Raw genomic sequence first — 13,737 nt, 5'->3', positions numbered from 1 at the left:
AGGGAACTGGAAGGGAGGCAGGAAGGAACGGAAGGAGGAAGGGAGGGTGGAAGGAAGGATAGACAAGTAAGAGGGAAAGAGGAAAGAAAGCAGGAGGGCAGAAGGGAGGTGGAAGGAAGGAAAGAAAAGCAGACACGCTGGAGGGAAAGAGGAAAGAAGGCAAGCAGGCAGGAAGGAGGCAGAAGGAAGAGGGAAGGATGGAACTGGAAGGGAGGCAGGGAAGGAGGGAGGGAGAAAGGAAGGATAGGAGGATAGGGAAAGAGGAAAGAAGGCAGGCAGGCAGAAGGGAGGTGCAAGGAAGGAAGGAAGCGTAGATAAGCAGGAGGGAAAGAAGGCAGGCAGGCAGGCAGGAGGAAAGAGGAAGGAGGAAACTGGAAGGGAGGCAGGAAGGAAGGGAAGGGAGGGTGGAAGGAAGGATAGACAAGTAAGAGGGAAAGAGGAAAGAAAGCATCTGAATGTACTAAACACGAGTCTTCAGGGAAAAGATGCATACGTTGTGAAAACTCAGCTGTCTGTTGATCTTAATGTTATGAAATGAAAAGTATGCCGTTTGCAATTAACTTGGCATAAAACAATTCATTTGCATTTAATTGTAATTGTTCAAAGAATGTTCGGAAAAATGTTCGGCCCTCCGGCATGTTCGCTTCATCCAATCTGGCCCTCTTTGAAAAAAGTTTGGACGCCCCTGCTCTAAAAGATAAGAATAAGGATTGAGTCAAAGAAAAAAACACTCGTTGCTTCGTATAAGACGTTTCTACTTTCCGTTAGCCGTAGAATTTCCAATCGTCCTCGACTCCAAATGTAATTTTCCATTATTATTTGTCAATCCGTGTAGTCGTTAAATATTTCACTCTATATTTATATCCGTTATTCCTTATGTCGTCGTTATTCCATTTTATATTATAAGATAGTTACCGACTACGATCGTACCTAACGATTTAAATCGACTCGCTCTTATATGTTAAATGCCTTATTATTCTTATATCGTATAAGTCTGTTTCTTAGTTAAAGCTTAACGCGTATAAAAAGAGGAGAAAGGATATTTTTTTTTCAACGTTAAGTATAGCTTTCTATTATTATTACGTATAAGATAAGATCTCCGCTTGCGGGGCAGTGCGGCGCGCTGCTTCTCCCCACCGGCGTCCAGGAAAGACATCAAGCTAGACCGTGGACGTTTTAAAATGTTTTGTTTTTAAACGGACGTTTGTACGTTTTGTTACAAAACTGCAGTTACAACTTGATTTAAAATCACTTTTTGGTCAGCGAACGTTGTGAAATCTGTATTTACGTTGCTTTCTTTTAGTGATTCCCGATTTTTCTTTATTTATAACATTACACGCTCAAATAAGACGTGGCTTAAGATAAATATATTAGTAAATAAATATTCTGAGAACATCTTTCCATAAATGAAATGTGCTGCTATACATACAGAATAGAAACAAGTTGTTTTCTACCGTTAAAAACAATACAACTGGTAATGGAGAAGAGCCCTTTAACCATCTTACAAACCTTTACGGTACATTTTATACAAAACAGTTTAAGTGCTACAGAAATCTCATTTTCTTAAAAAAAAAACCATTTATTTGAAAATAGTGCCTCGCAAGCCCATCATAGTGGCAATAATTACTTTGATAAAAAGGCCTTTTAGAATAAAAACATATACTGTACTGACCGTTATAAAAATTTGTCACGATGGGATGCCCGATAGGCAACAGGAAACTACTTTTTCTATAAAAGAAAATGAACACGCAAAGAAGTTTAGGGATCAGACAGAGCTCAAGTTGCTTTTCGTCAGCCGAAGGACATTGTGTCGAAGAAGCTCCGACTTCTGCCGACAGCTCGCTTCGCTTTCAGGGATGCTTATCAACCGGACGGTTAGGACAAGGTTAGGGCTGGTCACCCGGTCATCCAGAAGGGCAGGGAGGTTCTCTGTACTCCCTTGAGTGTCACCTCTGTATCTGTGCAAAGATTTTGGAAGTTGGGGGTGGTGGTGGAGGAGTCAGCGCGTGCTGCGGCTCCGTGTCCATCACGACCTGCAGTGTGCGATGTACTTAGCTTTTCCACCCCTGGTAGTCCAACCGTGCATAAACCAAATAAAAGTTTCAGGAGGAAACATAACCTTTCATTCAACTCCACGTGCTAGTTTTGTGTCTGCTCAGGAAATAGTTCAGGCAGAGGAAGGGTTCTGTGTCCCCGGGTGTTTTCTTTTTCTGTGGGGAAATGGGTCCGAGTGGCTCTTTCAGAACCTTTCTTTGCCAACCCCATCGTAAAAACTAACTTTTGCCATTTCGGTGTTCTTCCACGTTCCGCAACATGCTTTGGTGGTGCCCCTTGGAGATCTTCTCGCCAATCGCCTCCAGTTGTCGGTACCCACGCTCGGGAAGAGAGGCTCCACTCAGCTGGAGGGGAGAAAAAGAAGGGAATGTTTTTTTTTTGTTTTTTTTTTAAAAAGGTTTAAAATACTTCAAGAGGTTGAAAGATCTGGGAGATCTTTGCCTGAAATGGTACAGAGTAGTTGGACTAGAAGACTTCTAAGGTCCCTTCCAACTCTTATCCCAACTCTTATTCTGACTGCGTGCCTTCTCTGTGACATTGCAAGAAACACCAGAGGTTGAGACTCCAAACCTACTCACCTTTAACACGGCCGACGTGTTGACGTGGACCGGTCTGACTTCGGACAGGATCGTTTTCCAAATCTCATTATCCGAGTCGCGGTTCACAATTTCCTGTGTGTTTGAAAGAGACGCTTCCTGATGCTGCAATTTGGCTAATACTCTGCCTTCGTTGCTCCTACCACGTCATGGAGTTTCAGCATCTGATATTGTCAGGGTTCCAAGTAGCATCCAAAAGTAAATCAGAGTCCGAGCAGAGCCGTGTTGGCACATCTGGGAAAATCTGAAAGCTTCCCGGTTTTCCCCTCCGAGTTGAAACTCCAACATCTTGCCCCCACACCCAGCAGCCCATCTTCCACTACCGTGCTGGCGGTTCCACCCATCCCGGTCAGGTGCAGAGCCGCAGAGACAAAGGATGACCTTGGCTTTCTACAAATAATTTTGTTATGGCTACGTACCGTCTCACTCCGTACAATCCCCCCTCCCGTTTTCCCACGATACAAAATGCATAGTATAATAGTAAGAAAGTGTGGCAGGCCAAAGAGCCAAAAGAAAAGATGGCTGCAGGCCTGACAGATATATAACTAGATTAGGAAAGGGGTTAAGAGCCAGGATGGTGTTGTGATTGCGCAGTGGTTAGCGTACGGTATTGCGGGCTAACTCTGCCGGCTGCCAGCAGTTCAAGGTGGACTCGGCCTTCCGTCCTTCTGAGGTGGGTAAAATGAGGACGCAGATTGTTGGGGGCAAGAGGCTGACTCTATAAACCGCTTAGAGAGGGTTGTGAAAGCAGTATGGTGTTGCTGTGTTTATTGTTTATTTTTTTACTTCCGCTTTAAATCCAATGTCTTAAAATTCTACAGCCTGCCACTTACAACTCTCCAGAGATTCTGAGCGGGCATGGAAATGTTGTAATCGATGTAACAGGATACCTCTTGGGAATGCGGGCTGAGGGGTGCAGCCACGTCATGCCTGCAGAGTGGAGAAAGCAACAGAAGAGAATACTTGGACCTCAGGGTCGGACTGTGGAGTTCATGGTGCTCCCTGTGCTGGTTGGTTTTCTTGGCAGATGTTTCATTACCCAACTAGGTAACATCACCATTGTTAGAAGGGAGTGGGAAGGAAGGAAGGAAGGAAGGAAGGAAGGAAGGAAGGAAGGAAGGAAGGAAGGAAGGAAGGAAGAGAATGAGTTCCTCGGTGCTCTCTGAGCTTAGTTTTTTTCTTGCATTTCATTAGGTAACATCATTAGTGCTAGGAGAACACCTATTGCAGTCAGAAAACAGGATTAAAACTCATTAATTGCACAACACGTGGGCAGACCTAACCGTCCTGGCTAAGAGGTATAACGCTAGAGAATTCCTGGAAGCCTTGTGCTCAGACAAGTCTCACCTGATTCCAGGGAAATTAGGCAGAGTCTCTTTCAAGGCTCTTGCCCAGCCCGTTATAGAGTTGAGGGGTAAGCTACTCTTATCTGACTCTTCCCTTGGCAGCATCTCTGGATGCAGCCTCCAAGGACATTCCCACATACCATTAACAGCCGTTTCGAGATGACACGCAGCTAGCAGCCAAAGAAGAAACAGCTTATGTGTTGAGGTAACAGCTTGTGATTCCATGGACCAGCTGCACAATGTTGCCGTGTCGCACGGGTTGTGGCGGGTTGCTAGTGACCAAATGTTGCCTATTTGGGAGCGGCAGAAAAAACAACGACTGGAATCATCAATATCAAAGCTTAAGGTTCCCCTCGCACATATGTGCCGGTCGTTCCCGACTCTAGGGAGCGGTGCTAATCTCCGTTTCAAAGCCAAACAGCCAACGCTGTAAGAAGACGTCTCCGTGGTCATGTGGCCGGCGTGACTCAATGCCGAAGGTGCACGGAGCGCTGTCCCCTTCCCACCAAAGGTGGTCCCTGTTTTTCTACTTGCGTTTCTTTATGTGCTTTCGAACTGCTAGGTTGGCAGGAGCTGGGACGAGGAACGGGAGCTCGCTCTGTTACGTGATGATAGGGATTCGAACCGCCGAACTGCCAATCTTTCTGATTGACAAGCTCGGGGCCACTGAGCCACTGTGTCCCTTCAAATATACAGTATATCAAATTTGATATATAAAAGTACATCAACCCACTAAGTGAGGCTGTCATGTGATTATTTATTCCTTTTTATAATCCGAGTTACTTCTCCCTTTTATTGGTATTATTATTATTTTTTCTGTTGCCTTGCAAATATACTGAGTACGTCTTTCATCTTCGTTAAATGACCCTTGTGGGGTGGAGTCTGGGCAATTGAGTGGAGTTAGCGGTGTGTTTTACTGGCCGGATGCCCTTCCTGTCGCCAATGAGGCGTTTTGTTCAGCAGATACATTTTTGGTATGCCCAGAGAGAGAAATATCTCCCTCCGACTAGGATCGAACTCACAGCCTCCTGACTGTCACGCTTGGGCAAATAAAGTAGAGGTAATGCTCGACTTACAACCGTAACTGAGCTGAAAATTTATATTGCTAAGCGAGAAATTTGTGAAGTGAGTTTTGTCCCATTTTACGACCTTTCGTGCCACCGTGGTTTTAAGTGAATCGCTGCAGCTGTTCGTTTAGCAACAGGGATGGTAAATTAATCTCACTTCCACGCTGACTTTGCTTGGGTAATCACACGACCTCGGGAGACTGAGACCATCGTAAGTGCGAGTCACCTGCCAAGCATCTGAATTTTGATCGTATAACCACGGGGACGCTGCGGCGGTCGTAAGTTTGAAAAACTGTCTTGACTTTTTTCAGTATCGTGTAACTTTGAACAATCACTAAATGAACTGTCATAAGTTGAGGACTAATTAAAGAGGCTCACCTTCCAGGATCCTTGTGATCCACCAGTTATTCACATCCTTAAAAGGATAGCAGGTCACCTGTTGCTGATGGGAACTGCCCCGCCCGTTTTCATACCTGGGGAAGATACAGAGGAAATGAGACTTAATCGCAGAAAAGAAGGAACGCGAGATAATCCGAAGGGCTCTTTTAGGTCACAGGGACAATAATATTTGTTTTCTGCATTTAATAGGAAGAGAAGACAGAGATATCAGCCCTTTGATGTCAGCAAGATCACAAAAAAAAGAGAGAGAGAGAAACGTCATGCTCTCTGAGCTTGGTGAAGTTTGGTCTTCTTCCTGGGAGCCTGGCCCTTTGCCAAACTGGCCATCGTCAGTCACATAGATATAAACAACATGTGTATATCATTCAAAAGAGACAATAAGCCAAAAAAGAGAGCAAACCAACAAAAAAGCCACCAAGAAATTAACACAAAGATTAATATTAGATTGACGATCAAGATGTGGTGGCTCAGTGGCCAAGACGCTGAGCCTGTCGATCAGAAATATTGGTGGTTTGAATCCCTAGGGCCGCGTAACGGAGTGAGCTCCTGTGACTTGTCCCAGCTTCTGCCAACCTGGAAGTTCGAAAGCACGTAAAGGATGCAAGTAGAAAAATAGGAACCACCTTTGGTGGGAGGGGTAACAACAGTTCCGTGCGCTTTTGGCGTTGAGTCATGCCGGCCACGTGAGGGAGCGATGCTTATCTCTGTTCTAAAGCCAAAGAGCCAGCGCTGTCCGAAGACGTCTCTGTGGTCATGTGGCCGGCATGACTCAACACCAAAGGCGCATGGAACCTTCCCACCAAAGGTGATTCCTATTTTTCTACTTGCATTTCTTCACGTGCTTTCAAACTGCTAGGTTGGCAGAAGCTGGGAGCAGGGACAAGTCACGGGAGCTCACTCTGTTACGTGGCGCTAGGGATTTGAACCACCAAACTGCCAACATTTATGATCAACGAGTTTAGCATCTTTGCCGCTGAGCCACCGGGTCCCTAGCATTATAGTTTCCTTTATTTCCCCCCCTCTAGTTTGAAAACAGTTTACCTGGAGGGTGAATCATAAACCGCTTTACCTGCTCCTATCCTGTTCCGCAGAAAATTTCCATCAAATCCCCCTAAATAACCTGAAAAAGAAAGAGAAAAATAAATTTTCCATGGTCAAAAGTTAAATTAAAGATCTGACTGCATCCGTATTTTTTTTCAGCGATACATCGATTCCCGCCCCCTCCCCCTTCTCCATCTAGATACTACACACATCTTGTAAACTTTGACAAACGCAGTAATCGGTTCAAATATTTTATTATTTGAATTGACATATAGCCCCGATGTTCCACTGCCATGGATTTTGGGTGGCGCGCAACAAAAATAAAAATACGTAGAAAATAGATAATACGTAAAACCGCACAAACTCTTCATAATAAAAATGTTTGAACCGAGGGTCCTAAAATATTAGAATACGTTAAACTCCTGCCCGGGAACAAAGCTTGATGCATAAATTATGAAATTCAGGTATTATGACTATCAAAAAAGGGGAAGAGGAAGATATCCCCGAAGGAAAGAACGGGAGCTCCATTATATAAAACCCTTAATCGGGGCAGGAATGTCATGGCCTCGGGGCTCAGGTTTTGACTGCCGTATTTTTCGGAGTATAAGACGCACCTTTCTCCCTCAAAAAAGAGGCTGAAAATCTGACAGGGGACAGTACGCAAGATATGAAGGAGGGACGGGCCGTGGCTCTGCCAGAAGACAGCGGGGAGGAAGCAATATTGAAAAGACTCAGGTCACAAAAATAAGTATATTTGAAACATTATTGCAATTGTTGATATAATTTAATTGTTGGAAGTGACATATGAGATGATTGAATATATGGTTGATACAATGTAAAACAAAATGCTGCCAATGTTGATCTCTTACTTTTTGGTTTTTTCTTCTGTAAAAGTTGAGAGATTTGGGGGGATTTCTACCTTTCGCACGATGTAACTGTCAAAAAATTTTGTATACCTATTTACCCCTTCCCGTAAATGTTTGTAAGAACTAATAAAATTCTAAAAAAAAAAAAAGAGGCTGAAAATACGGGTGTGTCTTATACACACCGAATACAGCGTTTTTGGCCTCCTGAAACCCAGCCCCCTTCGCCAAAATGGCCGGGCGTAGGTTGTAGGTGGCCTAATATTACTCCAATTCCCGACAGTAGAGAGTAGGGAGAAGTGCCTTTATTTGTTATTGCGGGATGAATTATTTGAAAATTCCCATACCTCCGAGAGCGAAAAGCACGTGGCCGAATGGCGGTCCGCTATCATCTATGAAAAATATCCGCTTCGTGTACAAGGAGAGGAACTGGCCGTAGTAAACTTCATCGAAACTGGAATAATGCAATAAAATAAAAATTTTAAAAAGAGATATATATTTCTCATCAAACTCTTCAAATAATTGGATGTGTCACCCCAACAGAGAAAACTCACCGGATTTCAATTCCAAAACAAGAAGCTTTTTAGTTACAGAGAGTTATTGACGTACGGCCACAATTGAGTATGTTGCCAAGTGAGAAATTTGCTAAGTGAGCTTTGCCCCCTTTTACGACTCTTCTTGCCACGGCCGTTAAGTGAATCGCTGCAGTTTTTAAATTGGGAACTCGGGTTGTTAACTGAATCTGGTTTTCCCAATGGAAATGTCGTAATGTCATAAAAGGGGAATATGTGATCACGGGAGCCACTGCGACCGTCATAAATTTGAGTCAGCGGCCAATCCTCTGGATTTTGATCACGACCGGGTCGGAGTGCTGCAACGGTCATTTACTGTGAAAAATGGTGGTAATTGAATTACTGCTGTTGTTAAATTAGTAACGTGGTTTATTAAGTGATTTTCAATTAACCTCTGAGATTCACTTACCATCTGTGCCAAGCGAGGTCACAAAAGGAGGCTAAACTGACTTTTAGCAACTGGCACCTAAAGTTTTGGGCTGAATTAGGGCTGTAAGTAGCAAACTATCTTTCATAACAGAAGAACGATGTAGCACGAAGAAAAATTTAGCGGTTTACTTCTATTCGTCCGTTCAGCCACGATTCCGTTTGAGCTCCATTGTCCGCCGTGATAACTCGATTAATGTTAATCTCAATTTATTTTCAAGGGCTTTTTCACATGCCAAAAGGTGGACTGAATAATAAATAGTTTTATGTGTTTAGATTAAAAGCTTTTAAAAATGCAACGGTGAGGTTTTCCGCAGACGGTCCTTATAAACAGACAGAAAGAAAAGTTTCGTTTTAATTCCCGGAAAAGCCATTGTTGATACCGACATTTTTAGTCTACTAAATCTATGGCATCCCCATATATTGGAATATGTTTTTTTTTTCCCAGACTTTTTTTTTCTTACATAAAATTATAGGCATACGTTCACATAGTTATTATTCTTTTTTACATTCATCGTTCTTATGCATTTGACGTTCTGTTTACAGGATTAAAACATACTGTTTGGGTTGCTTTGTTTACCATCCCTCGCCTGTTTTGAAACCACCTTATTTTTCCCTTTCTTTTCTCCCTCTCTTCCTTCTCTACTTCCTTCCTTCCTTCCTCCTCTCCTTTCCATTCCTTCTTCTCTTACCTCTCCCCTGCTTCTCCCCTTCCTACCCTTTCTCCTTCTCTCTCTCTCTTCCTTCCATCTTCCTCTCACCTCTATCTTCCTTCCTTTCCTCCTCTCCTCTCCTCCTCTCTTCCTTTCTTTTTCGGTTGTTGTAGGTATCTCTTCCAGCTCTTAATTTTTATTTTCTTGGGGTGGCATTTCTGCAAAGCCAAAAATAACTTGGTATCGTTCCTGCTTCCCTTTCCTTCTCAAATCTATCCGGATTATGTGTCCCCCCCCCCCTTTGTATCTTACTTTTGAATGTAATAAGTATACATTCATGCTATTATTTTCTTTTCTACTTCGCCCCCCCCCCCTTCTGTCCCTTTTCTACTTAATGCCGTATCGTCTAGGTTCCAGGAATATGTTTACTTACACTACAGCTCTGGGATAGGACAGAGCCCACAGCCGGCTGACCAATCCAACCACAGTCAAAACCACCAGGTTGACATTTATTTCCACCGAAAAGACAATTGGCTGCTTTAAGAATCCGAGCATTTTACAGAATAACCTGGGAGCATCTAAAAAAAAAGGAAAATTGGTCCCATTCGGAAAAAATAAAAATCAGGCACGCTCTCAAAACTGTTGGAAAAGTTATGTTATTCATACCAGTCAGCCATCCACAGACACAGAGAGATAAAGATCTTTCGCCATCGTTGAAAAGAAACAATAAAAACATAAGGAAAGAAAAACACCACAACACCCCCCCTCTAGCTGCCCATAATTAGATAAGCAGGGATTAACTCCAGACTATCAAGCAAACAACAGTATCTTAATTGAGGAATTACCAAGGAGAAAACCACACCTGCAAGGCAAGCTACTGTATATAAACAAGAGAGCAAATCCACGCGCTCACTAACATTGGTGATGTACCTTAGTAAGGTAATGAAAAGCCTGCAATGAAACAACCGAGTGCAGAGGGCAGCAAGGAGCCCGGTTTAACCCTGAGCTACAGGGATAGGTGGCCCAAAATGCCAAATGCAATCTAAATATTTGGCTGATTGAGCAACAAGCCATAAGAATAATAACAGGGGAGAGTGACGGTATTTGGGAGATAGCAGAAGAGAAAAAACTGGAGAAGATAACAAATTAGAAAGCTATGCAATGCCTTTAACCCCATACAACCACAACATCTGCCTTTCCTGGGTCCTTGATACATGGATACAGATACAGAGTAACTAGGTTGGAAGGGACCTTGGAGGTCTTCTAGTCCAACCTCCAGCTCAAGCAGAAGACCCGATACCCTTCTGAACACATAGCTCTCACATCACTTCTTAAAAGCTTTCGGTGATGGAGCGGTTATTATTGAAAGTGTGTTTATGAATATTCTATTGTCTGCAAAACTGATGCAAATCCTACTATTCAGATACATTGTGTATCCTTCTCTTACTCCTCCTTTTCTCCTTCCTCCATTCCCACTCCTTTTCAGCACTTTTGACATTACCTGGTTCGGTCATGAAACGTCTGCAAGAAAACAAACAAGCTCAAAGAGCACCAAGGACCCCACAGTCCTCCTCCCCTCCCCCCAAACCCTACTCCTTTTCAGAACTGATGACATTAATGCCAGATCCGGTCTAAACACAGTTCTAGGCTGCATCAACAGAGGGACAGAATCAAGATCACGTGAAGTGTTAATACCACTTTATAATGCTTTGGTAAGGCCAAACTTGGAATACGGCATCCAGTTTTGGTCGCCAGGATGTAAAAAAGATAAAAAAGAGACTCTAGGAAGAGTGCAGAGAAGAGTAACAAAGAGGATTAGGGGACTGGAGGCTAAAACGTATGAAGAACGGTTGCAGGAACTAGGTATGTCTAGCTTAACAGAAAGAAGGACCAGGGGAGACATGATAGCAGTGTTCCAATATCTCAGGGGTTGCCACAAAGAAGAGAGAGTCTAGCTATTCTCCAAAGCACTTGAGGGCAGGACAAGAAGCAACTGGTGGAAGCTCATCAAGGGGAGAAGCAACTTAGAACGAAGGAGAAATTTCACAGTGAGAACAATTAATCAGTGAAACGACTTGCCTCCAGAAGCTCTGAATGCTCCAACACTGGAAGTTTTTAAAAAGAGATTGGACGGTTCATTTGTCTGAAGTGTTGTAGGGTTTCCTGCCTAAGCAGGGGGTTGGACTAGAAGACCTCCAAGGTCCCTTCCAACTCTGTTATTCTATTCTGTTCTGTTCTATCTAGCTGACTGAACGACCAACCACAATATGAAGCATCAGCGTTCGCCAAATACCCATCAATCCCTATATCGTGCGACAATGCCTGTTAAAACACCACAAACCAGCATTGGAGCGTGCAAAGTTGCAAACTCTCTCCAGCAATTAATTCTCTCTGCGTCCATCTTTTGCACCAACGGGTACAATGCACGCCTGGTAAAAATATTTGTGTATAAATCTTATCGATATTAATACCCGGGGGTTTGCTTTCGCTTTCTTCCCGATTATTTCGAGAAACTTACCCGATCCCTTCTGCTTCTGGCTCGCCTGCTTGGTTCAACCGCCTTAATTTCTCCCCGTCCTTCTCCCCCTTTTCCAGGAATGCGCTCGCTTTCGTGCCTGTGTTCAGGCGGCGGAGATGGGACATACCAATGATAAGGGGGGGTGAGAAAGGAGGCGAACATGTAGTCCGCTCTACTCCTCTACCGTGCAGAAGGCAGGAAGACAGGACCGGAGGTGACATCACGGACCCGAACAGTTGCCATAGGAACAAGAAACCATAGAGCAGCCCCATAGGGCTCTCACTCACCCCACCCCGTCTAACCATTTGCAACCGGGTTGGTCTGTAAACTCACCTGCAATAGGCGAACTGCTCTGGAATTCTCCAAACCTTTTAAGGGCTGCTGTTCCTTCTTTTGCCACGAGTGTAAAAATCAGCAACCCACAGCAACTGCAGCCAGAAGGCACTGTTGCAACTGGGACTCCGCTTGGGCCTATTCCCACCCACTGCAGTCAGGCTTAAGGAGTGGTCTGCTTTTGCACGCAGAGGCAGGTGGCCTCCGCCCCTCGGATTCCATTTACTTCAAACTGCCACTTCTTTTCTAAGGCAGGCTGGATCCCTGGTGCTGAAGGAGGGCGCCGGGCTGCATAACCGGGCCTCTTGTCCCCAGACAACGTGGTCTGACAAGGACACCCTGCACGGCAGACGGGGGCACATAGCCCCAGTTTCTCGGGGTCACTCCTGTCGTGTGTCGACACAAGCAAAAGAAGGCTTTGAAGTCCAGCAGAAACACAGCTGCCTCAAGATTCTTCTGATTAGTTCCCAGCCCGATACCGCCCTGGGGAACAGCAGCCTGAAAAAATGAAACTGTTCCTGAATCTTGTCTGAGCACCCCATCCTAGCCCCTTCGGGTCAGAGCTCAGATCCTGTGCTGGTACGACGAGCAGCTGCTCTCCAGGGCATCCCCACGCAAAAGCCTTAAACCGAGTTAAACAGGTGTATGGTAGCTTCAATAGATAATCTTAAAATGCCATCAGAAAGGTTTTATTTCTTTTGTTGGCTGCTATACCTGCTTTGCTTCGCCAACGTAGCCATTCGGAAGTATGTAAAAATACAAATAGAAAAATGGGAACCACTTTTGGTGAGAAGGTAACAGCATTACATGCACCTTCGGCGTTTAGTGATGCTGGCCGCATTACCGTGGAGACATCTTTGGACAGCACTGTCTCTTTGGCTTTGAAATGGAAATGGGCACCACCCCCTAGAGTCGGGAACGACTAGCACATGTGTGCGAATATTTACCTTTACCTTTATACCTGCTGTGACCACAGAATAGCAGTTTTCTGTCCCTTAGGATTAGCATTGAGGACATCGTAGATCTTTTAACACAGTTTAAGGCTTTTGAAGCAGAATTCTTTCTTCTGTTCCTGTTGGGACTCCCGTTGCACAATTAATAAGGCCTTCTATAATAAAGATACGGAATGCTAATCTTTAAATCCCATTAAAAAGGGTCTGCTTAGACCAAAGAATGGCACTGTTTTCTGTCCCTTAGCAATAGCATTGAAGCTGTTTTAAGTCGGTTTAAGTCTTGAGGCAGGATTCCTTCTTCTGTACTTGCTTGCAGCAAATGGGCCTCCTGTTACCCGACTAATATTAATAATGAGGCGTTTAATAGCAGATACGGGATAATAAATTTACAATCCCATTAGAAAATCCCACCGTACGGAGATCGCTGCGAAAGGCAGTTGGGGGATGACTAAGAAGGTTGGACAGGAAGTTGGCCATCCTGGAAAGGTCGCTGCCAAAGGAAGCTGGGGGAATAATTAAGGCGGTTAGACAGGAAGTAATCCATGATGGGAAGGTAATTTTTCTACAGGCAATGAGGGACAGGAAGATATTAATGTTTGGTGTGGTTTATCTTTGAATTTATTGTGGTAGTGTTAAAATGAGTTAACAAGGTTAGCTTTTATTAAACGCTGCTAATTGAGACACTCATTTTTTATTTAAAAGTTTTATGTATATCTATTCTTTCTATTTATACTCCCATCAAGGCACTTTTACAACACAAATGAAACAAAACATTGTAAAACATAAACTAGGATATTTAAATGCTTAAAAAAGAAATAATCTCGCTTGAAGATTTTGCTCCTCCGTCTCCACAATCCTGGGCAAAAGCAGGGGGCGATTGCTTGTCAGCATGTTGCCCTCCTTGTCGTCGTCCCC

At 44.0% G+C, this 13,737-nt stretch overlaps 1 protein-coding gene across 4 annotated transcripts; it reads right to left on the bottom strand.

Moving 5' to 3' along the window:
* Window positions 1-410: 410 nt before the first annotated feature.
* On the bottom strand, window positions 411-11,749 carry LOC309396118 (protein O-mannosyl-transferase 1-like). Of its 4 annotated transcripts, XR_014176050.1 has the most exons (10): window positions 11,537-11,749; window positions 9,452-9,596; window positions 8,349-8,688; window positions 7,922-8,254; window positions 7,715-7,821; window positions 6,533-6,583; window positions 5,443-5,537; window positions 4,138-4,287; window positions 2,634-3,581; window positions 1,294-2,399 (listed from the first exon to the last, which is right to left on the bottom strand). XR_014176050.1 is itself a non-coding variant. In XM_081960918.1 (8 exons), exons 2-5 carry the CDS (start codon window positions 9,571-9,573, stop codon window positions 5,497-5,499), a joined length of 321 nt encoding a protein of 106 aa, XP_081817044.1. In that variant the 5' UTR covers window positions 9,574-9,596; window positions 11,537-11,749; the 3' UTR covers window positions 1,294-2,399; window positions 2,634-3,581; window positions 4,138-4,287; window positions 5,443-5,496. The 4 variants fall into 4 exon arrangements, 2 of the variants coding, with proteins under 2 accessions (XP_081817043.1, XP_081817044.1); XR_014176049.1 differs by lacking the exons at window positions 7,922-8,254; window positions 8,349-8,688 and adding an exon at window positions 9,127-9,236; XM_081960918.1 differs by lacking the exons at window positions 7,922-8,254; window positions 8,349-8,688.
* Between the last annotated feature and the right edge of the window lie 1,988 nt (window positions 11,750-13,737).

Source organism: Natrix helvetica (genome assembly GCF_964273705.1).
Source record: "Natrix helvetica genome assembly, chromosome: 8".
Classification (NCBI taxonomy): Eukaryota; Metazoa; Chordata; class Lepidosauria; order Squamata; family Natricidae; genus Natrix; species Natrix helvetica.
The sequence above is the reverse complement of the archived record's forward strand: the minus strand, read 5'-3'. Positions and strand labels throughout refer to the sequence as shown.

What these genes read in the sequence shown, in the direction of transcription:
- LOC309396118 (XM_081960917.1), bottom strand. Translation starts at nt 9,573, where the DNA reads ATGCTCGGATTCTTAAAGCAGCCAATTGTCTTTTCGGTGGAAATAAAT. An exon ending in CGTGCTTTTCGCTCTCGGAG is followed by an intron (nt 6,584 to 7,714) that starts GTATGGGAATTT and finishes TTTCTTTTTCAG; the next exon opens with GTTATTTAGGGGGATTTGAT. An exon ending in GCGGAACAGGATAGGAGCAG is followed by an intron (nt 691 to 6,532) that starts GTAAAGCGGTTT and finishes CTTATCTTTTAG; the next exon opens with AGCAGGGGCGTCCAAACTTT.